This window comes from Stylophora pistillata, chromosome 1 (genome assembly GCF_964205215.1).
Source record: "Stylophora pistillata chromosome 1, jaStyPist1.2, whole genome shotgun sequence".
In the NCBI taxonomy this organism is placed as follows: Eukaryota; Metazoa; Cnidaria; class Anthozoa; order Scleractinia; family Pocilloporidae; genus Stylophora; species Stylophora pistillata.
In genome coordinates this window covers 23,202,790-23,229,296 of record NC_142519.1, presented here as the reverse complement: position 1 = coordinate 23,229,296, position 26,507 = coordinate 23,202,790, and the positions used below count along the sequence as shown (strand labels likewise).

Sequence of the window (26,507 nt, the reverse complement as noted above, 5' to 3'; positions counted from 1 at the left end):
ATACTGAAGTGTTTTGGTTTCTCTGGATGGTTCACTTCCAATGTGGTCTGTAACATTTTGGGTGCATATTCCTAGTCTTCTTGTGACAGAGACTTCCAAGTGGTTGCATATGATGCTTTGAAGCCTTATGCTCTGCTGTGATAAGTTTGTTTGGAACAGCTGTTATTTAAGAATCCAGTAGACCTTCAAGGGTGAATTTTTTTAATATATTTTTTTTCAAGTCAATGTAAGCATAACTATTTTAACTACAGTTTCCAAGAAGTTTTATTGGTGATGCTGATAAATTTGCGCAAAGAAACATTGTCTGTTTCAAGTTGTCAGACCTCAGTTGATTTACTATTAGGCCAAGCTTAAAACAAACAAATTTTGCCAGGTAGCATACTTTTCCATTGATATAAAGGTGATGTTGATTATACATGTTGACAGTTTTTTCACAAAAGAAACCTCCAAAGGTCTACTGTATCCTTAAGTGATTACATCATGAGGCAAATAAGGTTACTTTTGATTTTTATTGTATTTAACCAAGGTGGATAACCAGAACTTCATATAAGATTATTTCAGGGTTAAATTTGAAACTGCTGCTTTAATTTTCAAGGCCAAAACCACAAAGAAAATTGTTCTTCGTATGGAGTGCACAGAATGCAAGTACAGGAAACAAATTGCCCTGAAAAGGTGTAAGCACTTTGAGCTGGGTGGAGACAAGAAGAGAAAGGTAATGAAGCCTGTATTTATAAACAGTGCTAAAGACCTGTGTTCACTCAAGTGGCTTTGCACCTTTTGGTTGGTCTGGAACAGTTGATTTGTTGATTGCAGCACTCTCCCCAGTGGTCATCAACTAAAAGATAATTTTCAACTCTTTGAAATTCCATTAGTGTATTCAGGGAAGAAGTTTTTTCATGGGAAACACATTTGTATATTATTTTGTGTTTCTCACTTTGAGACTATCGGAAACATCATTTTGAGGACCTTCCCTGGAGAATGGGTTTCTGCAATATGCCAGAAGGGATGCTGAAGTTTTCAGGATTTTCATGGGAAAATAACATCATGCTACTATTACATTGCTGTTAAGCAGCTGGTGCTCTCCAACTTGTAAATTTATGTTCAGCCAAAAGTGTTGACAGAAACATAATTCAGATATATCTGTTCGACATTATTGTGACTTTTTTACTGGGAGCCTGTTGGTTTTGAAAAAGTCTCAGCTGACTAAGGCAAACTCAAATTCCATTCTTACCTAGATGTAACCCCTTTCCTAAGGGGGGAAAACACACCTGGAATTCAAAGGATAAATGATCCTGTCAGTTCTGAATAGCATGGTTTGTTTTTCATACTAGCAATTATCCAGTGGAAAGTAAGGGGGCCTCAGGTCTCAAAGCACCAGTCTGGGTAGTTAGGATATTAATATAAAGTGAAAAATTTTGTGTTCCTGTCTCTCTATTTTTCATTTTGTATAGTGGAACATTGTTAGTGCAGAAAAAGGGCCATGATTATCTTCAGATAAATACAAGTATATCACCTAACCATTTTCCTTTGCATTCCTTTTCTAGGGTCAAATGATCCAGTTCTGATTGTAATAAAGTTTCTTACAATGTGCCAGATTTGCATTTGTTTTGTTAAGAGTTAAATAAATGTGAAAACAGATGGAATCATCAGTAAATAGTATAAGATAAATAGATCCCTTGAATTATGTATAGGGTGTGGGAAACTTATTTCAGAGTTAGGTTAAGACACTCATTTGCTGGGGGTGTGAGGCATTTAATTGAAAGGAGGCAATGGCTTAAATTTTCCCCAAAATATGGCTCAATTTGATCTCCTTTTTTCCTGCAGTGTAACACCTGTACTAGTAAATGACAACAATACTGGGCCAGGTAGTTCGAAAGTGGGTTAAGATAACCAAGGGTTAATGTAAAATTTGATTTCAGATCTGAAAGGTTTAAAAGAAAATTCAGTTAATAATTCCATTTGACTACAATTTGATGGTTGCGTGCTCTGAAAAAGGAATTGGGAAAATTATCTCAAAACAGCTTTTGAACAGACAAACATAAAAACCTGGATTAAAACTTAAGACTGGGTTAGTGCTAATTGGCCATCAAACAACTGGGCCCTAATCCTTAACTTTTAAAAGCAACAAAGTTGGTACTCCTAATTATTTCCCAAACTTATCATGTTCACAAACTGTTACAAGCTGCAGTATCCATGTGCCAATCTAAACTTTCTGGCACTGCAATTACACACTGGTGCTCATTCAAGGATTTGACAGTAATTCTTTTGAGCTTACTGAGCCATTTATCAAAGCTGATCTCTGTAGCATGAATCAAACACTGGTATTACTCCTCTCTCTGGAGGGAATGCTAGTCCATGGCAGGTGACCTCCCAGCAGTTCATCAAGTTTTCCAATCATTTTCTTTTACCTGCATAAACTTGTGGTTGGAGAGAAGCACTGAGAGTGTTAACTGAGATCATGATGCAGCCACAAAGTTAATTTGATTTTGGTTGGCTAGTCTGCAGTAGCAAACTAAAACCTGTATTTCCTGTGGTAGAACTCCCCTCCTAAAAATGCCCATTTTTGCCTTTTTCAAAGGAGAACAACCTTATGGGTTGACGTCATTTAATAGTTACTGGCACACTGATCTTATTTTGGACACGTAATTTGTTATTGCATAAAAAATTACATAGGGTCCAAAATCAGATCATAGTGTCCAATTTTGGATACTTGGGTCTGATTTTGGGTTTTGGACATTTGTGTTCAGTATTTATCGATACTGCCTCCTATGGAGGTAGAGCCATAATGTTATCTTGTTGAGTGAGTGTAACAATAGAATACAAACAACCACAGCCCAAGACAAAGTCTGCCAAATTTTACCCAATAGTCCTTGCCCTGGGCTTTGGTTTGTTCAGAATATCCTCGGTCATTCAGTGCTTGGAGACGATTTCTTGAAATCACTTTCAATGTTACTGTGAAATTAGCATGTGATCACTCTTTCCCAATGCTAGTTATTGTTTCTTCCAGAGTACTACAGGCTGTGTGTGAAAAAACAAAGCTTTACCTTACAAAAATGAGTTTAAAAGTCTGATTGGCGCATCATGAGAACTTGCAGGAAAAATGTTTTCTTTGAAGAAAGAGCATCTTACCATTTGAATCAGCAAATTATGCTCTAATGATCCAAAGATGTTACTTTTTCAGTTGTTGCTGTGACACTACATTTGATAATAAACATCTCAAATTTCACGGTTGCATTCCCGGTAAGTACTTGAAAATGAGACTTTTCCTCGGAGAAATAGGCAATTAAGTTGGATGTGCACATCATGGAAACTTCAAAGAAAAATTTTAATTATGCAAAGAGAGCATTTTACCATATCAATCTAATGGCGAAAAGAGCCACAAAAATTGCGGCATAAGCTGACATCTGTCAGTCAGAAGTTTTAAATGGCTTGTCAATCCCAAATAAGTGAAAAGCACCGTTTCTCAAAGCTGCGAAAGTTGCGGTATAAGCTGACATCTGTCAATAAGAAAGTCTTAAATTGCATGTCAATCCCAGTAAAGTGAAAAGCACCATTGTCAATGCCGTAGAAAGGGTACTTTTTTCGCACTTTACATATCATTTCTCGCTGAAGGGGGGCTTTTTTTCTCAAAAGCTAGAAAACGACAGCATCTTTAAAAGGTGCCACCCTATAAATTAAAATTCAGGAAAAAGGTAACAATTTCGCATTTTGTCCCGTCTAAAACATATATCCAGAAACGTCATATTTCAGATTCTCAGCTGTTTCAAACAATCAGAATTAATTTTTCTTTCGAAAAGTAGAGTGGCCAGCGTCATTGGGCACCAGCGGCAGATTTTCGATTTTTGACATAAGTGGCCGATTTCCGATTTTAGACACTAACGGCTGGTCTCTGATTGTGGACATTAGTGGCCGATTTCTGATTCTGGACGCTAATGGTTGATTTCCGATTTTGGACACTAGTGGCCGATTTCCGATTTTGGACACTAGTGGCACGCTCCCGCGGGATCTGATCCTGCACAGTCTCGCGGAACATGTTTGAATGACGCGAAAGAACTGGGATCGAAAGAAAATGTAACATGGCAGTCGAAGCCTTGAAATGTCAAATTAGTCTGTTGATTTTATCTTCCAGCTAAGTTTAGTTTGCTCTCGAGTGTATCATCTTTGGCATTACTTGTGACATGTTTAAAGACGTTTTAATGCAAAAAAACACTGGTTAAAGTGGCCTCAAAACGTTCAAAAGAAGAAAATGTGGACAAGAAACGGAATGCAAATGATGTTAGATAACAACTACACGAGGTAGGTTTATGCATTGATTAATTTTAAATAGGAAGTGTTTTCTCTAAGTTGTAGGGGGTTTAATCTGTATGAGTAACTGTTGATAGTACCTGCAGTGTACCTGGCCACATGACGGCTGATCCCTTTTGGAAACATTCCTGGTATTATTTGTTACTTTTATGATGATGAATTAAAGGTTTATAATGATAAATGATGATCGATGTAAATTATTATGATAATGAGATTAAGCAATAATTACAATATTATTTATGATATTTAATGTAATCTCAGTAAAAATGACTTAGAAGAAATTTTCTTATGTTTTTAAAAGAGAAATCTTCTTTCCCCAAATCACCAACTGGAGTTAACCAACCCTCTAATCAGTTTTATATGGGCTTTACCTGAATTTTATACCTTGCTTTCACCAAAGAAAATCAAAAGTTTTGTTTTATAACGAAGTTCACTTAAGTTTCCAGCCAGTTTAGAGCCCAGTATGATCAGGCACGTCATTTAGAGAGGGCCTGTACTTAGATGAGAGACTGCTTACTATAGACCCTCAGAGGTCAAATTTTGTAAAAAATATTCTAAAATTACTAATTTATTGCAAGATATAGAGAAAAACTGTTTATAAGAATAAATAGTAAAATAGAGTGAGGACTGTTGTTATCATAATGAATGTAAAGTGAGTAAACCTTTTGCTTTTAAGTGGTGTAAGTAACTTTTATCCAGGGACTCCTATCACAAAGATTTTAATACTTTGTGGTTCGCTGTTTCACAACAGTCAGCCCACTAGCATTGTGGAATTTTAGAGAAAGATGTTGCAAAGTAGAGACGACATTTTTACCGTTAAGGACTGAGGTTTTAATGACGTGATTTCTATATACACAGTAATACACAAAAATGAATAAATAAACTATATATACAGCAAATGCAAAGGAAGTACATGAAACTATTTAAAATTATGCGGATGTGAAGATAGTTTGCAGCATGTCATTAAGATAGTTCTTTTTATCTCAATCACATGGAGTATTAATGTAAAACTTAAGGATCAGAAAACTCAAGGTTTATTTCTGGAGATGTTCCCTTACTTTTAGGCAATTAGTAGGGTTGTAAATTTGATGGATTTTTGCCTGAATTAGTTTAAAATGTGGGATTTTCCAAATACAATCTCAAAGCTTTTTTAAGTCAGCAAAATCAACTTTATAAGTCATAGTTCACATCCCTTTTATCACACCCTTAAATCATTTAAGGTATTACTTATGCTCCATCTTGTCTCTTTCCCCTTGCTTGCCTGAATATAAAGCCTAGTGAGGTGAAACTATTAAAGGTTTTGCAAGCTATACTGCTAACTCCAAAGTCAAGCAGTTTGGTATGTTAATTGTTTTTTCCTTGGGACCAAACCTTTATTTCTGGAAGTCATTTTATGACTTTAGGTCATCACCTGGTGACTTTGAAAAAGGTTGTGCTTGAAGCCCTGATGAGTTTTCTTTTTACTCAGGATTTTAAATTTTTTGCAATATCGATAGTATTTTTTTGTCCCCAGATGTTCAGAACTGATAGAGGTGTTTAATGCCATTTTTTAGGGTGTTGGGTTGTGGGCATAGGCTTTGTGGGCACAGTGTTTTTGAGGTCTTAGACTTAAATGTAGAATCTTGGGTTCTTGAGATTTTTATGGTTCCTAGGCCTTTTGGCTGTTTTGCTCCTAAAATTTTTGCATCTTTGGATTTTGGTCTTAAAGGTTGTTGGTAGATTGCTTTTTCTTATTTTTTGCATCTTAGGGTCTCTGGCATCATGGTCTTATGCTATTTATGTGTTAGGCTTTTATTTTAAGTGCATTTTTCAGGGTCACAAGTTTGATTGGGGGGGGGGGGGGCTTAGATTTTGCATGTGCAGGTGAAACTCGCCTCCCACTTAGCTCAATTGGTTAGAGCGCCAGCTATTGTGTAGGAGGTTGAGGGTTCGAGCCCTGGCCAGACCAACACTCAAGGTCTTGAAATAATTGAGTAGAATGTGCTACCTTTCTATAATGTCAAGAAATGGATAGACATTCTAGTCTTCTTGGAGAAGGACGAATAAACTGTAGGTCCCGTATCCTACAGCTATTAATTAGGTAATTTTGTTAAGCAGGGGACATTAAAGAACCCACTCACAAGATTACTGTGATGTGGTCTGGCCTGTTTACTGTGTCCGCAGTAATTGGCGTAAGCTGTTGTGGAGTCCCTGCCTGTCAGTGAAGCTAATAAATTATAAAAATTAAATCCAGATTTTTTTTATTATCCCGACTTGCCTCTCTTGTCCCGTTTTTTCACAAAATATGTATTGATTAGTCATGTTTGAGATCAGAAACCACTTTTCCCCATCAAACAAAGCAAAATACTTAACAGTGCTGACGCTATTCCTAAAAGGAGCTTCAAAGAGTGATAGAAATAGTGACACATGCACATTGTAGCAGCTTGAAACGAATTGATTTACATGGTTAGCAGGCTGACTGCTAATTGAGACACTGGACTCTGAATTAAAATGTCAGGCTTTGAGACCTGGCCAGAGTCATGGTGTTGTGTTTTAGCATCTTGTCTAGATAGAGTACTAAATAAACACTCTTAGTTGCTTTTCATGTGTACTACATGGAAAAATTTTTGGCAAGCTTTGGGGTTTGGGCCACCTAGCTTGAGCACAGACTACCTTTGTATGGCTAAAAAGTCAGTAGAAACTACTAATATATCAATAGCTTATCCATTTTTTATTGATAGAATATTCGTGATCAATACTGTATCTATTCATTTACTAACTAAAGAAGTGTTTTTTATACTTAAGATCTACTGTACCGAATAAAAGCATGCCAGTTGGACATTACAAGCTGAGAAGTGAAGCAGAAGAATACTGAGATTGTTGATGTATGTTGAGAATGACACAAGTGAAGGGTGACTTACTATTCAGATCTTTGGTACCCAATCAAATTCTAAATGTTTTATTTGGCCCAGTCCAAGAGCCCTTTGAATTTGGGCCACTGCTGGCCCGGAGTTGTCCTCCAAGGTGCAAGTGGCCATTCAGGGTGCTTTTTCACTCTTTTGTTGTTCCACAACCCCATCCATTAAATTACAGTTGATTTTGATTTTGATCATTTGTTTGTTTGTTTGTTTGTTTGTTTGCAGTTTTCCCGTAATAACATTTTAGTGTGTTGGCTACATTGAATTGCCCAATTTTTTTTGTGTCCTACATTTTATCAGGGCCTTGGGATTTCCATGTATTACATGTATATTATGTAGGGTTAATTAAGGTGTCTGGCAATTTTGGGTCTTTCTCACATTGGTACATGGTTGCCACAGGTCATGAAAAAGTCAGGAAATAATAAATTTGGTAATGATCAGGGAATTGTCAGCACTTAATTGTGTTAGAGAAAATGTACATCTTTGAAAGAAGTCAAGAAAAAGTGAAATTTCAAGAAAATACACGGTTGGTCATCTTGTCTTGGAACACTTCAAGATGTAAGAGGCTGCTACTTTTGATGTTGGCTTTTTCTAGAAAATGAATCCTTTTTCCATGTTACCTTGAAGAACTATCCATTTTTGTACACTGCATGTAACTAGGTGAAAGCGTAAATTTATGAGTGGACAGGATGGCTGTCAGGGGAAGTTGGAGGCCATTATCAGGACTGTTTGGGAAATTGCTAACTCATTTGGTCAGGGAAATTTTTCATTTGTCAGGGAATTTCAAGAACCTGTGACTGTGGCAGCCATGTTGGAAGGTTTAGCTGCCAACTTGAGTTATTTGAAATTACCATATTAATAAACAAAGTATCATGAACAGAAATAAGATTTTTTTACTGCTGTTTCCTCAGATTATTATTCTTTTTTTTTTTATTTGATGTGCATAGCCAATGTGTTATACTCACGAGATATTAAATTTTTTTTTGTCATGATTTTCACTCATGTAGCTTAAAGTTCTGCTTAGCTGCATGGCTTAAAGCCGTATAAATTGAAGCAGAATGTTGGTTTTTCTTGAATGATGGTTCTTTGTGTGTAACGATCTCTACACTTGGATCGCCTTGGTTGAGCTGTGGGGTGGAAGAAGTTGTGCCATTTGAAGCCATCTATTGGTAAGTAATCTATCTTCAATCTCTTTAACTACAATATGATGTGGTTACTGACTAGCTATCTGACTGACTGTCTGGGTGACTGGCAGGCTGAAAGAGAAACTGACTGGCCACGTGAGTGTCAGACTGACTGACAGACTGGCTGGCTGAGAGATTGATTGACTGGCTGACTGGTGGGCTAGCTAAATGGCTTACCAACTCACTGGCTAGCTGTCTTAGTAATTATTTGGCTGATTGTCTGGCTTTCTTGCTGGCTGAGAGAGACTGATTGACAGACTGACGAATAATTATGCTAGTTTGCTGGGTTGCTGGTGGGCTGTCTGAGAGACTGACTGACTGAGATACTGGCAGACTAGCTGATTGGCTGACAGAGAGACTGACAGACTGACTTACTGGCTGGCTGGCTGGCTGGCAAGCTAACTGACAGACTTACTTACTGACTCACTGCCCATCTAGCTGGGTAGCTGACTGACCGACATACTGATTGGCCTGGAGACTGACTGACAGGCTAGTTGCCTGGCTCTCTGGCTTCTTGAGAGACTAATTGATAGACTGACAGGTTGGTCAGTTTGCTGGGTGGCTGACTGACTAAGAGACTGACTGATTGACTGACTGATTGACTGACTGTTTAGCAAATCAGCCGCTAGAAGCCAAAATAGCAAATGAGCTACTGGTGGCCAAAATCTTAAATCGTCCACTATGACTATTTCTGTCTGGATGGCTTAACATTACTTTTCACTGCAGGAGTGGTCTGGGAAACTGAAGAGGGCCTTCATTGATGAGAAAAAATATCTACCCCCCGGGATGGTGTAAAAGAAAATTGTAAACTTGGCAACTGTCTCCTTTTTATCTCTACGTGTTTTTGTACAGGGGCTGACTATAGCTGACTATATTTCAACCATTCAAAAATCCATTATCTGGATTAGTCAAGCCCCTGTCATTGCCATTTTCGATTAATGATCATCATGCACTCGTTGAACTGGATACAACTGTCTGTCACGGGTGACAAAATCTTTTAAATGATCCATGGGATTAGAGTAGACAAGAAGCATCACAATAACTCAAACTGTTTCCAAACCATTTCTGTTTTCAGATCCTTCTGACACAAACAAAGCCACACCTCAAGTCACATTGATACTTCACTCCACACGACAAGGTCGTATATTTCTTCCAAGTGCAAGTCCCAAACAGGTATTCAGTGGCACCTTAATTTCTCACTTAAGTTTGAGTCAGTGTATTAACTCTCATCTTCACACATTTCCATTGCAAGAAAAAAGGAACTGCGGCCCGGCCCGTAGTACGTAAAATTCATTATAACATTTTCACTTCTACCGATGGAGTACTGATCGGAATCCAGAATCTAGTAAGTCAGCTCAGAATGTAGGGGGCGAAATTAAACGGTCGAGAACAGTTCCGAATCGCGCGCATTTAAGTCCAAAATGTCTTGCAATTAAAACGAATTGTCAAACAGATGTTGGAATATAGTTCATTACAAGCTGGTGTCATGAAAAATTTCGTCTCGGCCAAGAGATTAATTGCCGAATAGAACAAAATAATAAGGAACCATAGTTGACAAAAAAAAACCACCTGACTTGGGCAGCAAATAGCAACCTAGGCTCACAGGAGTGTACATGTAAATGTACTGTATCAGCGTTACATTTTCTGGATGCAGTTTTTGCCAAATATTTTTGCGAAGTGTTACAGCATGAGTTGGCATTATTTTACTTCCCTGTTTGGGAAAGATACTCATCCTGATCATCGCTAAACACCTCAACACTTTCCAAAGGTAAAGGTTTACTCGGCGTTATTTGACTCCACTTACCAGTTGTTTATGAAAAGCTACATTAGATTTTATATAAAATGTAGTGAGAACCTAATTGCCCCACCTTCCCCCTTGATTTTCATTTCTGTGAGAAGAAGATTGTTTTACTGTAGTCCAGTCTAGGCTGTAAACGGGTTTTATAACATTTTTGGAGGGGGGGGGGGGCGTTTGGGGGCGGGGCTCTTAAAGAGAAGGCGAGTTAGCTGCCTTTCGGGAAAGTTACATTTAAACAATATCGTTTGCCAAATTTACTCCACCTGGACTTTGTATACTTGAATTCTGTCCACACGACTCGCGCAGTTAGCAGTTTTTGCATTGTTATTCGCTCTTTAGAGCAGAACGTGTTGTATCGCCTGATGTCTGGTAGCAGTGACATCTAAAGCTATCCCTGACGTGGCCATTCCAAAATGTATCCTTGTGACTTAATGCCATGATAACTGTGTGGTCGTCATGTGCTGTCACCATTTTCTGTGTCAAAATTATCAGGTACCACTTTTCGGTTAGAGTCGAATTCTTTCCTGGAGGGTTAGGGAAATTGGTAAGAGTGGTTAAATGGAGTTTTCTTTGGCTCTGCTTTTTCTTTTATTCCTTTTTGAATTTTTCTGGTGTAAATGTATTGTAACCAATGATTAACATTCAGTAAATGGTGTAGCAATCTGGCAGATATTTACACCTGCAAATATGTTTTCCTCAAATTATCTTTTATAGATAGACAAAGATTTCTTTGAAGATTGCATTAATGGACGAACTGTTCATGACGTCTTCGGGAATTGAGAGTTTTCAGCTGATATGTTGATGTACTCATTTCAGGTTAGAAAGTTCTACATCTTACTTAGTTCACGTAATATTTTTTAATTCAGAAGCTGGTTTGACAACAGAAACCTTAAGGAAACCACGACGGCTTTAGCAACGAGAACGTAACCGAACAAAGGACTTAACGAGCACATCAACAGCTCGGCACGTGCGTTTTAAAATTTTGTACATTTCTTAGCTGTCCTCTGCAAAACAACAACGTAAAATCGCCAAAATTTGAACAGTCTGAGGAAGGAAACTATTTACGTTTTCATTTGTAACTTAGCTCTACTCGCACACCCTATGCTGAAGATGAGATGTAGCGTCGGTAATTGAATCTACCCACATGCGAAATTCTTAAGAATATTTCTATTCTTTTTTTAACCGATGTGGAGCCATCGCAGAAAGTAATGCTCAAAACAGAAATTGTTAATGGCAAAAGCAAATTCCAAGCTACCCGAGGAGATGAAGTGTTTCCTAAATACTTAAATGCAATAACAGCACTTGATCTGTTTTTGTCATTTCCTCGGTTTTCTTCTCATCGCTTTTTCCTTTTCTGCCATTCTGATAGAATTTTACTGTGTGGTTTGTGGTAAATGATATTGTTAATTTGTTGCCAGTTTATTTCTAAGGAATTAGGTGATTGAGTACATAATAACAAAAGGAAAAAGCTCATCTGATTCGAATTTGTAATTTTAATTTTCTCTCGCAAACTTAATAATTTCTTGATGTTCTTACTTGAGGTTGACAAGTAAAGCAAGAATCGAGAGACGAATTATCAACCTTGGACAGAACGGGGTCGATTGTCCAGAAATAAAGCAAGAGACCTGAGGAAAATATGAGCCTTGGACAGAACGCAAGAATCGGGGTCACTCCGCCATCGTCTTCCACCGTCCAATACAGGCAGTTTTTAAGCATCTGTAAAAGCTGTCTACCTTGCTGCAACATCTTAGAATACGCATGTGTATTAAGACATACGTTTGAATACATTAAACGCATGCGTTTGAAAGAAATGTTTGTACCACAAAGTAGACAACCCTTGGAAAGATATAAAAAATGTGTAGGCTAGTGGTGGGTGTCGTGGGGGAGGACGGAGGGCAAAAAAAAAAACTGTTTTAAATTAAAGTAATATTACTGTATTATGAGAGTGTAAGAACAATATTGTGATATTTACTATTGTAGTATATTATTAAAAATATATTTTGTAATACTGTACTATTGCAGTACTGAAATGTATTAAAAGATGTTTGTACCTCAGGGTAGTTTGTCTTCTGTCAAGAGTTACGAAAACTGTTTAACAGGGGCGGCTGAGGGGAGGGGTAGATGAGTGTTACACACTGAGTGTTTTACACTGTCTGAGTGCTCAAGTTAATGAGCGCAATAGAAATAAAGGTATTATAGTTCTAACAGAGGCGGGTGTGGTGGGGGATGGTGGACTAATCGAACCCCAATTCTTCATTTTATTCTCTGAATTGGGGGTCGATCCAATTTTGCTTTCTTTCAAAGATTGATAATTGTCTCTACTATCATTCTTAAGGCGATCGTATTCCTTGGTATCCAGCTTTGGGTGGTCGAAGAAACCTGCAAAATTGGGAAATGAAATCAAGACCAAGAATTTGAGCCGTGAAAACGTTACCCGCCTTCATACTTTCAAAGACTAACTAAAAGGACGACAAACGAACTTTTCCCGCCAAAAGACAAAAGACAAACTTCCACAAGCTTTTGTTCAACTGTGCCACAATAGAGATACTCAGAGACTTGGAAATAGTTTCCATTCAAGAGATAAAAAGAATTCGCATGCGTCCTAAATAAACCATTATCAAAAGGACACAAAATCTTCCAATCAAAATCCCATGAAAAACTTCCACGAACATTGCACAAGTTTTCGATATAGTGAACATTAAAGCTACACTTACCAGAATAAAAAGTATTGTCGTCTCTTCTAACCTTCTTGTGACACTTGTAATCTTTGAGGTAGCTGAAGAGGAAAAGTACGCGATAATTATATACATAAAAATTGCCAGTCTAATAATTCACTGTTCACAGACAATTTCTGGACCACCATAACAGAATTACACAAGCTTTCGTTCAACTATGCCACAACAATTATCTTGCTGAAATATTTATCTTAGCACTACTTTCCGGCATCTAAGGCCTGGTTTATACGTCGCATTTAATGAGACGAATTTAATTGATGAATTTTTTTCGTCTAGGAGACGAAATTAAATGTCAATTCATTTTAGACATCGAATATAATTTCGATGTCGTTTTGTGCCTGCATTGACTTTTATCGGCGGAGAACTTCCAAAAACAACATGACGGCCTTCAGAGAGGCAGTAATGCTAAAGATTGCTCTGGCGAGACGAAGGCGTAGGAACTTGTACCAAATTTACCAAGATAGATGCTTCTGTGCTCCGAGGAGTGGATTTTCGTGTATAAATTCTCGCACAAGGAAGAGAGTTACCCAACTCGCTTTCCCGGCTCCCATCCCTCTGCGTCTTCATCCAGTTCAGTCACAGAACATTCCAAACGAACACATACAGGTCTGTGACATCAAATACAACTGTATTTCGTTTTAGCCTCGCGTGACCAACAAGTCTGACTCAACGTTTTTCGGAAAAGGGCTCCTGAAATCACCATGTTTCCTATTTTCGCGGGAACTCTTCTCCCCTTACGCATGCCATGTAGGTGAAAACTGTGAGCGTGGGCTCAAAATTAACCGGTGGAATATTTTATGTCCTCGAAAAATAATGTATGCATTTACTTCGATGCGACTGAAAAGCAACGTATAAAACTGACACGCATTTCAGACGTTTTATCCGTCTGGGGCACACGGATAAAACGTCTTGGTCGAATTTAATTTGCCAGACGAATTTAATTTGTTTTAGACGTCGCTTTACTGTCGAAGAAAATTGCTGGAATTAAATTCGTGTGAATTAAATTCGTCTCTAGTGCGACGTATAAACAGGGCCTAACAGACAAGAAAAACGAAATGATAACATTTTAAGATCTCCAGTCCTGGTCAATATCTTTTTTACCCTTGAGCGACCCAAAACAATTGAAGATGCTAATTTCAGGACCACCGGTACAAATTAAACTTATCTATTTATCTTAATCTCATCGATGAAATTGATAACAAAGAAATATTTTGGCAGTTCTGACAGTTTGTTCGTCACGTCTTTTAATTAATAAAAAATATTTAAGGTACAACCAAAGGATTGACTAATTCAGAGATGAAAATTAAAACTATTTTCAGACCAACCCTGGAGAATTGACGTAAAAGTCTGCTTTAGCGCCTTTCGTAATAACTCCATCAAAAGACCAACTAACTACCTGTCGTTTTTAAGAGACATAAAAACTACTTTGGGTAGTAGTAGATTTTGCGTTCAATTCTCAATTTTCACATAATGATCACGTTCATGGGTAAGGGCTGTAACGTTTTGCGTTAGTAATTCGTTTTTTAACTTCGCTTTATCTTTTATGTAAGCCAGAGAACCAGATCATTTCTTTTCTTTTTTTGAAAAAATAAATTCCCAATTATCGCGAATAAGATTCTTTGTGCCCCTGTTTGCCCCATAAAAGCCCCCAAATATTGAATTAGATTAGCTAGCTGTTAGGCAGGTGTTTTGCTCCGCTGTGAGCTAGTTGCAGATTGACATATCCATTAAACGAGATTTTGTGGAAGAGTTACGCTCGAGCCGTAAACTGAACTCGCAGCGCTTAGCAAATGCGATTGTCGTAGCATTCCACTCTAACCAGAAGATAAATTCTGATAGGCAGATCTCGCGCTGCTAAAAGCCCGGCATTGCAACATACCCATAATGCATACCTAAAATAGTGCATCAATGTTGTTTGCTACAGTATGAATTGAAGACGAGCAGTTTCTTAATGATAACAAAACACTTGCCTTGGACACCTCATGGAGACCATCATAGTCCAATAATCCAATAAAATCCAAGAACTTTGAACAATCAGTGTCCGCACTCTTGCTTGGGTCCTGTATCAGGGTTGAAAGATACAGAAATCTATAAACATTACCCTTCAGTTTGTCTATAAGCTTTTCTATATAAAACAGAAATTGAGTATCTTCAAATCTTTTCAGAAATTTGTTGCGTGACACTGACACCTTAGTGAGTCACTCTCTTGTACAAAGTCAAACACCCGATTAGAGCATTAAGACGGTCCAGTGTCTAGAACAGTTTTTTCTCTTTTTGGGGACCAAGTCTTTGCATCATAGATTAAGACTAAGGAAGAGTTTTGTAGGGTGAGGTCAACTCCTTAGTGGTCAGCTTTAAGCCACCCATCTCTTGTACAAAGTCAAACACCTGATCAGCGCAAAAAGACAGTCCGGTTTCCAAAAGTTTTTGCTCTTCAGTTTTTAAGGACCAAGTCTTTGCATCACAGATCAAGACTAAGGAGGAGTTTTATAGGGTGAGGCCAACTCCTAAGTGGTCAGCTTTAAGTCACCCATCTCTTGTACAAAGTCAAACACCTTATCAGCACATAAAGACAGTCCAGTTTCTGAAACAGTTTTTCCTCTTTTTCGGTGACCAGGTCTTTGCATCACAGATCAAGACTATGGAAGAGATTGTTTGGGAAATACCAACCTTTAGTGGGTCAGAATTGAGTCACCCACCTCTTGTGCAAGTCAAACACCTTCAGGATTAGCACAAAAGACAGTCCAGTGTCCGAAACAGTTTATTCCTCCTTTTTGGGGACCAAGTCTTTGCATCACTGCTCAACGAAAGGAAGAAAGATTGTTTGGGTGATATGTCTACTGGTAGTAGATTTGCATGGAGCATCCTTTGTCTTTTGCAAAGTTAAACTTCAGTTTAGCACACTCCAGTGTCTAAAACAGTTTTCTTTCCCTTTAAAGTAGGACCAAGTGTTTGTGTAAATTTTTGAGCTTTTTACTTTGCAATATTATTTTTTATTATCCAACTTTGCTTCATAGGGTATAAATAATGCCCAAAACAATTACAAATATCTCTCAGTATTTGTACTCCAAAGAGCTGGTTAGACAGGTTTTCTCGCACCGTGCAAGTGACAAATTGGATTGAAAAAATGGCAAACACTTTAAATTATGTTTCTGACAATGAAGAGTTGGATTATGGCTGGTGAATACTGATCCAAGTTTACAAGATAAATTGAATGAAGAAAAGCAGTTAAACAACCAGGAAATTTCATCATTTTTTGAAGAAAATAGAAACAGGAACACAACAATGTGCCAATTCCATTCTACTTCACATACTTCTGTCATGCACTCCCCATAAATTAATATCCACAAAATTCATCCCCAATTGACATAACAATTTGGCATGTTGGATAATAAATCTCTTATTAGATGTTTTGTTGTGTAATATTGCTAAGTATTTTTACTCATTGTTTATATTTTGACTCATCCTTTGGTCTTGTCAAAATACAGCATGACTTGTAAAAATACTCAGTGATACTTAACATGACAAAACGTTTGACAAGATTTATGTATTTTATTTTATCTAGGTCAATACTTATCTCATGAACTCAGCTGCACTCACAAAAACTTAGTGAGACTAAAAGAAGAATATCTTTTTCTAGGGAAAGAAACAAAGAAATCATTCAATGACACTTTCAAAAGAAATCATTGAGTTTTACGGTATAAATTAAAGTGTTTTGCTGTTCTAGCTGTCAGTTTTAACACAGGTTATGTGCATGTTTAATTCAAACAGCTTTACAAAGATCCCCTGCACTTTTTCAAAGGTTAAAAATCTGCATGATTGTTCCACATGGTCCTCCATGGCTTGAAATAATCACAGAAAAATAGCCTTGTTACACAGTCAATATAGGAGAGGAACATTGCTCATTTGAATATTACATTAAAATAAATACACTACTTAAAAAAAAAATTACCTGTGTCAGTTTTATCCTTAAGTCAGCACTTTGACAAATCAATCTTGCAATCTTATCGTCTTGCTCTGTATGAGATAAAGGTATAACTTTTCAGTTCTTGCTAAAATATCACACATGCCATAACATCACACAAGAGAATAGACATCTCACAATTTCACCATGGCATCTCACCAACATATGATGAAAAATAACTTTTCCGTAGAGAAATACCTTAATTAAGAGGGGTGACCTGCACATCATGGAAACTTTGAAAACAATTTTTTTTCCTAATGCCTTGAGTTTAACATGTCATAAAATTTAAAGTTATTCACATTAAGTGGAGAAGCAAGCCTGCAGAGTGTCTTGTTCTAAAATATCTACCAGTGATCAGTGTTTACCAGCTATTTCTTGTTAACTTTTGAGAAAAGAATAAAAGATGCTGAATAAATGATTTACCTGCTGGTTGTTCAGCTAATTGCACAAGCTGGCTTTTGTCTATTACTTTTCATAATTATGAATTTCGTGCTTGGGGCTGGTGCATCTCTTTTGCTTTTGGCACCTTCCCTAAATGTTATCACAGATTAGCCACACCCTTGATTTGTTAGGAACATTAAATGGTAAAAATGGTATGGCTTATACGCATGTATAAGGTAAAGGTGAAGTCTGTTAACGAGCCAAGTGGCTCATCTGGCAGGCACTTAACTCTGGTTTCTGTAGCACGAAGTGGCTAGGAGTGTTTCTGCTTACCCCTGGATGTTAGTCTATTGCAGGGTTACCCCAGCACTAAATTTGCCAGTACCCATTTAAACATCTGGGTGGAGAGAGGCACTGTGAAAGTAAAGTGTCTTGCCTAAGAATGCAACACAATGTTCCCTTCCAAGGCTCGATCCCAGACCACTTGATCCAGAGTTGAGGACACTAACCATGAGGCCACAATGCCTCACACATACACCTGAGTTTACTTTTATATCAAGAGTAACATGAACACAAATAAATACTGGTAAGTATTGAAATAATTGTATTGATTCATCAATTTGATATGCTCAGTTAAAGCATTGCTTATCATTATCATGTAAGCCTACCTGCAAAATGCTTCAACTGCTTGTACTTGAGGCTAAAATCCACTTAACTTTTCTCTCTATATCAGCCACCTGTAACAAAACATACATGACAGCTTATTTTTTGATATCACAACAATTTAGTCCAACTCTTTAAACCTTTTCCTTTTATTTTCATCAAACATCATCCATGGCTCTCAAAATACACAAGTGATTCTTGCCATAGGCATATGGGTACCTTTGGACTTGGGGGGGCGGTGACTTCCTTACCAAAAAAACTGACTACGCAATGCCTGAAAGAGTAAGGGTTGAAATCAGGATGCAAACGCAGAAGTTCACCATTAATTTTTCCCATCAAATGAAACTGTTATCATTGGAAAAATCACTCAATTGAAAGTTTGCTTACATAATTCTATGAACAGTCTCAATGTTATCTAAAATGTATCAAAAGAAAAAGTTCTTCCTTCCATGGCATTGTCCGAAAATGTCAATTATCTTGTCCATACTGTGGACAATGACTTGATTTCCATAGATGCACTCAATACAGATGATAGCGAGGTTATTTGAGTCTATGCTGCCCCATGGTGTTACGATGGTAAGTCTTCAACTGCCAGAGTCCACTGAACGAACATTCCGCTAAGCATGATGTTGTGGGAATGATGGCCAAAATGGACGCCACCTTTGAGAACTCTGGTGTAATTTCATAAAGGCTGTTTTCATGCAATACGTCAATGACTTCTGCCGCTGTCTTAATTGATTTTTCCACGTGTGTTTTCTTGAATCAATTGAACAGGCATTGGTATGCCTGAAGTAGCTCCTTCTCAAAATTATAGTAACCAGGAATTAGGTCAAAGCTACCCCTGGCAGGGGAATCACTTAGAGTGACATCACCTAATGCACAAAGAACATCTTGGTCATTTCCGCAGAACCGATTCTCAATTTTGGCCAGGACCTTATCCAGAGAGGTGAAAAAGGTGTTGACTCTATGGTAATCCTCTGGTTTCGATGACGGACCAGCAGCACCAGTTGGCATTTTAGTTTTCCCCAACTAATGCCTGTAAATGTGTTGAGGGTTGTCATGGCACATGAACATCGTGGAATAAAAAATCTGATTCAACAATCCAGGATTTCATCTTAACACCAATATTTTCACTAAGTTTCCAGACTAAGGTAAAGCTCTCATCATTTCGGCAGCTTCATAGGGTCTCCAAGGTCAAATTGGCATTCCATCTTGCTGCAATAACATCCACAGTCTTTCCCTGAAGGTAAGTACTCAGGCTACTCGTATTTGATAAAATAATCTTTAAAACACACAGGCCAAGGACGAACTGGAAATCACAGATTCCATGCAAACGTGAACGACTTTCCGAGCATGTTTTAGCATCCCTGTTGGTGGATAATACTAGCAATGCTTTCACTATTCGCGTGAGCTGTTGGTCGACGGCTTTCACCCCTTCCCATCAACATGACCATCTTGTTACACTTTGAGACTTCAAAGTAGTAAGCAAGCTACATTCTTCAGTTTCTATGTCTCCAAACAAAGCATGCCATTTTGGGCTAGCCTCTAGAAAATTGTACAGGCTCTGGATTGTGCCTAGAGTATTTTGCAATGGTTCCACTGCTGTCATGGTGTCTTGCAGTGCCAAATTTAACAAGTAGCCATAGCAGTGCACATATATTGCAAGAGGAGAGCACTCTTTCATTTGCGCACTGAGTCCCTTATGTTACTTACCACTCATGTTACTTGCACCGTCAAAGCATTCACCCATGATATTCTCAAGCTCTAACTGCAGCTTGTTGATAACTTCTTTGACTAGTTTGTAAAGAGTTTCACCATCTGTTGTATTCGTTGCATGAATTCCAACAAATGCTTCTTACTTACTGTTCACTGTATAGCTGAGACAAAATGACACTTGCTCGTCTCGGCTTATATCAGACGTTTCATCAATTATAATCCTGTACCGACTGCTCTCTCTTACGTCCTTACAGATAAGTGCAATTATGAGGTCAGCAAAAATTTCTAGCAGTTCATTCTGGATGATTGGCGAAGTCCACTGAGCGTGGTTTTGTAACTGAGTGTTCAATGTTTCTTCAAGCCAAGGAATATCTTTACATCGAAGGTGCAAAAGTTCCAGAAAATTACCCCTGTTGACATCTGATCTTTGTCCAAGGTTAGATCAATCCTCCTTATGACCTCTTTGAGCGATGTTTTGCTGGGCAGTGTAAAAAAGACATTCAATGATTACACGTAAAAGCTTGCAATTATGTTGGATGCACTTCTGATGTCCATCATCCATGACGCTGATTATAGATGAGGATCTCCTCTGCATCTGGCGGTAATCCAGCCACTTTGTCATCGCCTCATTGCCAATGAGTGCTTCTCACTTTGATGGTGTTTTGGCACTCAGGTTTCTTCCAATTGGAAAATGTAAACGTGGAACACACATAGCAAGTTCCTACCTTTCTATCTACTGAGTAGTTCAACCAAGGATATGGTTTGAACCACTTTGGCTGGAAATCTCTGGTGAATGTTTCATTTCCAAAGTTTTGTGGGTTGTATTCGGAAAGAACCGGTTGCTGAGGCCCATCACTTGTGGCTGGCCTTAATTCACCTACTGTACTATCATCTCTTTGTGACAGCATGATCATCTCACTGACTTCAGGCTCCATCGCTACTTCGACAGTTTGAGGTGGGGAGGGCTCAGGTTCTCTAATAGATTCCTGAAGAGGAACAAACACATCTGGGTCATCTAGTTCCAACACCACTGGCACAAGTGAAATTTCAACTGCGTCGATGTAATGGGTTTGTACATTCGAACAGGAACTAAGTGGTGCTTCTGATCTTGGAGGAATGGGCTCTACTTTGCTTTCAATAGTGTGACCGTCACGGGATGGATTTGACTGTAATTTGTCATTCTGACTATCCTCGAAGACTATTGAACCAATTCCTGGTAGTGGCTTGTGAGTGGTCACCGTATGTTCATTCTTAATACCTTCGTTGTCATGAGCATCAAGCTGAACGACAGCTCTGAAAAGCTTCTTTGACAGCTGCGACTCCATGGAGCTTTTATTAGAAAAAGCAAGTTGACTCTGATTGCACTCGCGCACCATCACAAAAGCTACTTTCTTGCCTTTATGCACAGTCATGGCATGATTATCTTTATAATCAGAATCAACTTCTCTCTTACATTCTGCATAAATAACGTGTTGATGATAAGGGCGTTTTCTTTTTCTTCTATCAGGCTCTTGATCCATCACCAGATCCATTTTGAAAAGCGGGTATTCTGCCTTTTAGCATGTTGAAGTGCAGTATGTCAACATCGAACAAAAATTTAAATTAGCAAAACTACACCGATGAATAAATATGAATAATGATGAAGATAATGTCTGCCAAATGCAGTACACTAATATACGAATAAATAATATTCAGTTCCAGGAGTCTTTACCAGATACCACATATCATTTCATTTAGGGACAATAAAGGCCGAAAAAGCTGTCAATACCTGGTAGTCACCAGGTGGGTGACATCAGCTTGTATTATGTGATACTTTAATGCTGAGATTTAAGGATAGAATCGATTAAACAGAATAAATGAATTACTAAATGGAATTTGTGTAGTATTTACCTTTCACCTTATTGACCTTGACGGCTGCTTGACCTTTAGTCACCTCAGCTTTTCCCGTTTTCTTGAACCTTTCAACTCCACGGACTTCACAAAGAATCAAATGAACTTCATTGAGGAAACCTAAACCTTCATGTGAACTCGTCAAAATGTTTTCCCGATCTCCGCGAAATTGGCGCGAAAATTAGGCATGAACTGCAGCAGATGTTAGCAAAATGATACACTTTACATTTTACATGAATTCAAATTAAAAAATCTCTGAAGACACCACCTTCGGGCATCTAATCACCTGAAAAGTAATTAACTAGAAACTTTATTTACAACCTCTGGAAATCACACCAACAGCATTATTTTCTAATGTTTTCTCCCAAGTGTCATTGCCCGAATTAAGAGCGTTTTGACCAAAAAATTACATAATTTCTGCAGCTGGGGAGGCTGCAGCCTCCCCCTGCCTTGTACACCTATGAATTCTTGATTCTCTACAATAAGAAATCTTTTTGCTATATAATAAATCCTTTATTTCCCAAGCTTGTTCGATCAAAATGGCTGGATATTAGCCAGTGTTTTTGCAGTTTCATGGACCTTGACTTGGTCTCCGTCCACTAAAACATAAAAAGCAGAACCTTACTAATTTCCAGCCATCTTGACCTCACGCTTGCTCATTAATGCATGTATATCTAAGCATCAACCAATTGTTAAATAAGCAGAGTCTACACTAGTTACTTACAGCTATCTACTCTGTCTGAAATGGATACAACTATTGACATTGTCTACACAAGATTCACCTATATTGTATGCTGGCTACAATGGAAAGTATACCGCAAATACAGTTATCTACCGTCTGCAACAGATGCAGCCATTTAGGTGCAGTGCTCTAAGGAAAATATTTAAATTTCCCGCGTTGAGGTAGTAAAATAATTTTAAACGAATTCAACAATACCTTTCCACGCATGAAAATAAATTTAACGGGAAAAACGGCTTAAGAAATCAAATGAAAAAGAAAAGCAGAACAGCCTTGAGAAATACCTTGCCTGAACGACTTTTAGATGTTTTGTTGTTCAGCGGTGATAGTGTATACATCAACATTCGCGATTTTTGTGTTTTTTTAAGCCTCTGTGACCACTCCCGTGGTATCTGGAGGAAGGAATCATATGAAGATCTATGTCATTTAGAAGCCATGTGATGCTGAAGAGCCATTTTCTCAAAAAGTTTCATGCCAAATGATGGTGTTTTCTTTCTCTGAGCTCGACATCGTGCTCCTTCGACCTTTAATTACCAGTCTTCTCTCCGATCCCTTGAGGCCACAATGCCTCACACATACACCTGAGTTTACTTTTATATCAAGAGTAACATGAACACAAATAAATACTGGTAAGTATTGAAATAATTGTATTGATTCATCAATTTGATATGCTCAGTTAAAGCATTGCTTATCATTATCATGTAAGCCTACCTGCAAAATGCTTCAACTGCTTGTACTTGAGGCTAAAATCCACTTAACTTTTCTCTCTATATCAGCCACCTGTAACAAAACATACATGACAGCTTATTTTTTGATATCACAACAATTTAGTCCAACTCTTTAAACCTTTTCCTTTTATTTTCATCAAACATCATCCATGGCTCTCAAAATACACAAGTGATTCTTGCCATAGGCGTATGGGTACCTTTGGACTTGGGGGGGCGGTGACTTCCTTACCAAAAAAACTGACTACGCAATGCCTGAAAGAGTAAGGGTTGAAATCAGGATGCAAACGCAGAAGTTCACCATTAATTTTTCCCATCAAATGAAACTGTTATCATTGGAAAAATCACTCAATTGAAAGTTTGCTTACATAATTCTATGAACAGTCTCAATGTTATCTAAAATGTATCAAAAGAAAAAGTTCTTCCTTCCATGGCATTGTCCGAAAATGTCAATTATCTTGTCCATACTGTGGACAATGACTTGATTTCCATAGATGCACTCAATACAGATGATAGCGAGGTTATTTGAGTCTATGCTGCCCCATGGTGTTACGATGGTAAGTCTTCAACTGCCAGAGTCCACTGAACGAACATTCCGCTAAGCATGATGTTGTGGGAATGATGGCCAAAATGGACGCCACCTTTGAGAACTCTGGTGTAATTTCATAAAGGCTGTTTTCATGCAATACGTCAATGACTTCTGCCGCTGTCTTAATTGATTTTTCCACGTGTGTTTTCTTGAATCAATTGAACAGGCATTGGTATGCCTGAAGTAGCTCCTTCTCAAAATTATAGTAACCAGGAATTAGGTCAAAGCTACCCCTGGCAGGGGAATCACTTAGAGTGACATCACCTAATGCACAAAGAACATCTTGGTCATTTCCGCAGAACCGATTCTCAATTTTGGCCAGGACCTTATCCAGAGAGGTGAAAAAGGTGTTGACTCTATGGTAATCCTCTGGTTTCGATGACGGACCAGCAGCACCAGTTGGCATTTTAGTTTTCCCCAACTAATGCCTGTAAATGTGTTGAGGGTTGTCATGGCACATGAACATCGTGGAATAAAAAATCTGATTCAACAATCCAGGATTTCATCTTAACACCAATATTTTCACTAAGTTTCCAGACTAAGGTAAAGCTCTCATCATTTCGGCAGCTTCATAGGGTCTCCAAGGTCAAATTGGCATTCCATCTTGCTGCAATAACATCCACAGTCTTTCCCTGAAGGTAAGTACTCAGGCTACTCGTATTTGATAAAATAATCTTTAAAACACACAGGCCAAGGACGAACTGGAAATCACAGATTCCATGCAAACGTGAACGACTTTCCGAGCATGTTTTAGCATCCCTGTTGGTGGATAATACTAGCAATGCTTTCACTATTCGCGTGAGCTGTTGGTCGACGGCTTTCACCCCTTCCCATCAACATGACCATCTTGTTACACTTTGAGACTTCAAAGTAGTAAGCAAGCTACATTCTTCAGTTTCTATGTCTCCAAACAAAGCATGCCATTTTGGGCTAGCCTCTAGAAAATTGTACAGGCTCTGGATTGTGCCTAGAGTATTTTGCAATGGTTCCACTGCTGTCATGGTGTCTTGCAGTGCCAAATTTAACAAGTAGCCATAGCAGTGCACATATATTGCAAGAGGAGAGCACTCTTTCATTTGCGCACTGAGTCCCTTATGTTACTTACCACTCATGTTACTTGCACCGTCAAAGCATTCACCCATGATATTCTCAAGCTCTAACTGCAGCTTGTTGATAACTTCTTTGACTAGTTTGTAAAGAGTTTCACCATCTGTTGTATTCGTTGCATGAATTCCAACAAATGCTTCTTACTTACTGTTCACTGTATAGCTGAGACAAAATGACACTTGCTCGTCTCGGCTTATATCAGACGTTTCATCAATTATAATCCTGTACCGACTGCTCTCTCTTACGTCCTTACAGATAAGTGCAATTATGAGGTCAGCAAAAATTTCTAGCAGTTCATTCTGGATGATTGGCGAAGTCCACTGAGCGTGGTTTTGTAACTGAGTGTTCAATGTTTCTTCAAGGTTAGATCAATCCTCCTTATGACCTCTTTGAGCGATGTTTTGCTGGGCAGTGTAAAAAAGACATTCAATGATTACACGTAAAAGCTTGCAATTATGTTGGATGCATTTCTGATGTCCATCATCCATGACGCTGATTATAGATGAGGATCTCCTCTGCATCTGGCGGTAATCCAGCCACTTTGTCATCGCCTCATTGCCAATGAGTGCTTCTCACTTTGATGGTGTTTTGGCACTCAGGTTTCTTCCAATTGGAAAATGTAAACGTGGAACACACATAGCAAGTTCCTACCTTTCTATCTACTGAGTAGTTCAACCAAGGATATGGTTTGAACCACTTTGGCTGGAAATCTCTGGTGAATGTTTCATTTCCAAAGTTTTGTGGGTTGTATTCGGAAAGAACCGGTTGCTGAGGCCCATCACTTGTGGCTGGCCTTAATTCACCTACTGTACTATCATCTCTTTGTGACAGCATGATCATCTCACTGACTTCAGGCTCCATCGCTACTTCGACAGTTTGAGGTGGGGAGGGCTCAGGTTCTCTAATAGATTCCTGAAGAGGAACAAACACATCTGGGTCATCTAGTTCCAACACCACTGGCACAAGTGAAATTTCAACTGCGTCGATGTAATGGGTTTGTACATTCGAACAGGAACTAAGTGGTGCTTCTGATCTTGGAGGAATGGGCTCTACTTTGCTTTCAATAGTGTGACCGTCACGGGATGGATTTGACTGTAATTTGTCATTCTGACTATCCTCGAAGACTATTGAACCAATTCCTGGTAGTGGCTTGTGAGTGGTCACCGTATGTTCATTCTTAATACCTTCGTTGTCATGAGCATCAAGCTGAACGACAGCTCTGAAAAGCTTCTTTGACAGCTGCGACTCCATGGAGCTTTTATTAGAAAAAGCAAGTTGACTCTGATTGCACTCGCGCACCATCACAAAAGCTACTTTCTTGCCTTTATGCACAGTCATGGCATGATTATCTTTATAATCAGAATCAACTTCTCTCTTACATTCTGCATAAATAACGTGTTGATGATAAGGGCGTTTTCTTTTTCTTCTATCAGGCTCTTGATCCATCACCAGATCCATTTTGAAAAGCGGGTATTCTGCCTTTTAGCATGTTGAAGTGCAGTATGTCAACATCGAACAAAAATTTAAATTAGCAAAACTACACCGATGAATAAATATGAATAATGATGAAGATAATGTCTGCCAAATGCAGTACACTAATATACGAATAAATAATATTCAGTTCCAGGAGTCTTTACCAGATACCACATATCATTTCATTTAGGGACAATAAAGGCCGAAAAAGCTGTCAATACCTGGTAGTCACCAGGTGGGTGACATCAGCTTGTATTATGTGATACTTTAATGCTGAGATTTAAGGATAGAATCGATTAAACAGAATAAATGAATTACTAAATGGAATTTGTGTAGTATTT

At 38.3% G+C, this 26,507-nt stretch overlaps 3 protein-coding genes, 1 long non-coding RNA gene and 1 pseudogene across 6 annotated transcripts in view; 2 read left to right on the top strand and 3 right to left on the bottom strand.

Annotated features, from left to right (window-relative positions):
* The window catches only part of LOC111331412 (uncharacterized), a 2,560-nt gene extending 922 nt beyond the window's left edge, over positions 1 to 1,638 (top strand). Inside the window, exons 4-5 of the mRNA XM_022936517.2 lie at positions 596 to 712; positions 1,545 to 1,638. Of these exons, the coding sequence (XP_022792252.1) occupies positions 596 to 712; positions 1,545 to 1,565 (138 nt within the window). The 3' untranslated portion in view covers positions 1,566 to 1,638. The remainder of the gene's footprint in view (positions 1 to 595; positions 713 to 1,544) is intronic.
* Positions 1,639 to 4,309: 2,671 nt separating this feature from the next.
* Positions 4,310 to 12,239, top strand: LOC111319267 (uncharacterized). 2 transcript variants are annotated; one of them, XR_015995493.1, is made up of 5 exons: positions 4,310 to 5,644; positions 7,090 to 7,169; positions 8,210 to 8,371; positions 9,462 to 11,000; positions 11,726 to 12,239. It is a non-coding gene; the product is annotated as an uncharacterized LOC111319267 (long non-coding RNA). The 2 variants fall into 2 exon arrangements; XR_015995491.1 differs by lacking the exon at positions 4,310 to 5,644 and having other exon boundaries at positions 5,656 to 7,169.
* Positions 11,658 to 13,759, bottom strand: LOC111319266 (uncharacterized). Its single transcript, XM_088745467.1, has 3 exons — positions 13,376 to 13,759; positions 12,899 to 12,960; positions 11,658 to 12,563 (listed from the first exon to the last, which is right to left on the bottom strand). The coding sequence occupies exons 1-3, from the start codon at positions 13,468 to 13,470 to the stop codon at positions 12,346 to 12,348; spliced, it is 375 nt and encodes a 124-aa protein (XP_088601593.1). The 5' UTR covers positions 13,471 to 13,759; the 3' UTR covers positions 11,658 to 12,345.
* Positions 13,760 to 16,871: 3,112 nt separating this feature from the next.
* Positions 16,872 to 21,090, bottom strand: LOC111319265 (uncharacterized). Of its 2 annotated transcripts, XM_088745419.1 has the most exons (4): positions 20,052 to 21,090; positions 17,933 to 18,001; positions 17,307 to 17,414; positions 16,872 to 16,936 (listed from the first exon to the last, which is right to left on the bottom strand). In XM_088745419.1, exon 1 carries the CDS (start codon positions 21,053 to 21,055, stop codon positions 20,270 to 20,272), a length of 786 nt encoding a protein of 261 aa, XP_088601545.1. In that variant the 5' UTR covers positions 21,056 to 21,090; the 3' UTR covers positions 16,872 to 16,936; positions 17,307 to 17,414; positions 17,933 to 18,001; positions 20,052 to 20,269. The 2 variants fall into 2 exon arrangements, with proteins under 2 accessions (XP_088601545.1, XP_088601553.1); XM_088745427.1 differs by lacking the exon at positions 17,307 to 17,414.
* A 1,465-nt stretch (positions 21,091 to 22,555) lies between these two features.
* LOC111331365 (zinc finger MYM-type protein 1-like) lies at positions 22,556 to 24,938 on the bottom strand (annotated as a pseudogene).
* Positions 24,939 to 26,507: the final 1,569 nt, after the last annotated feature.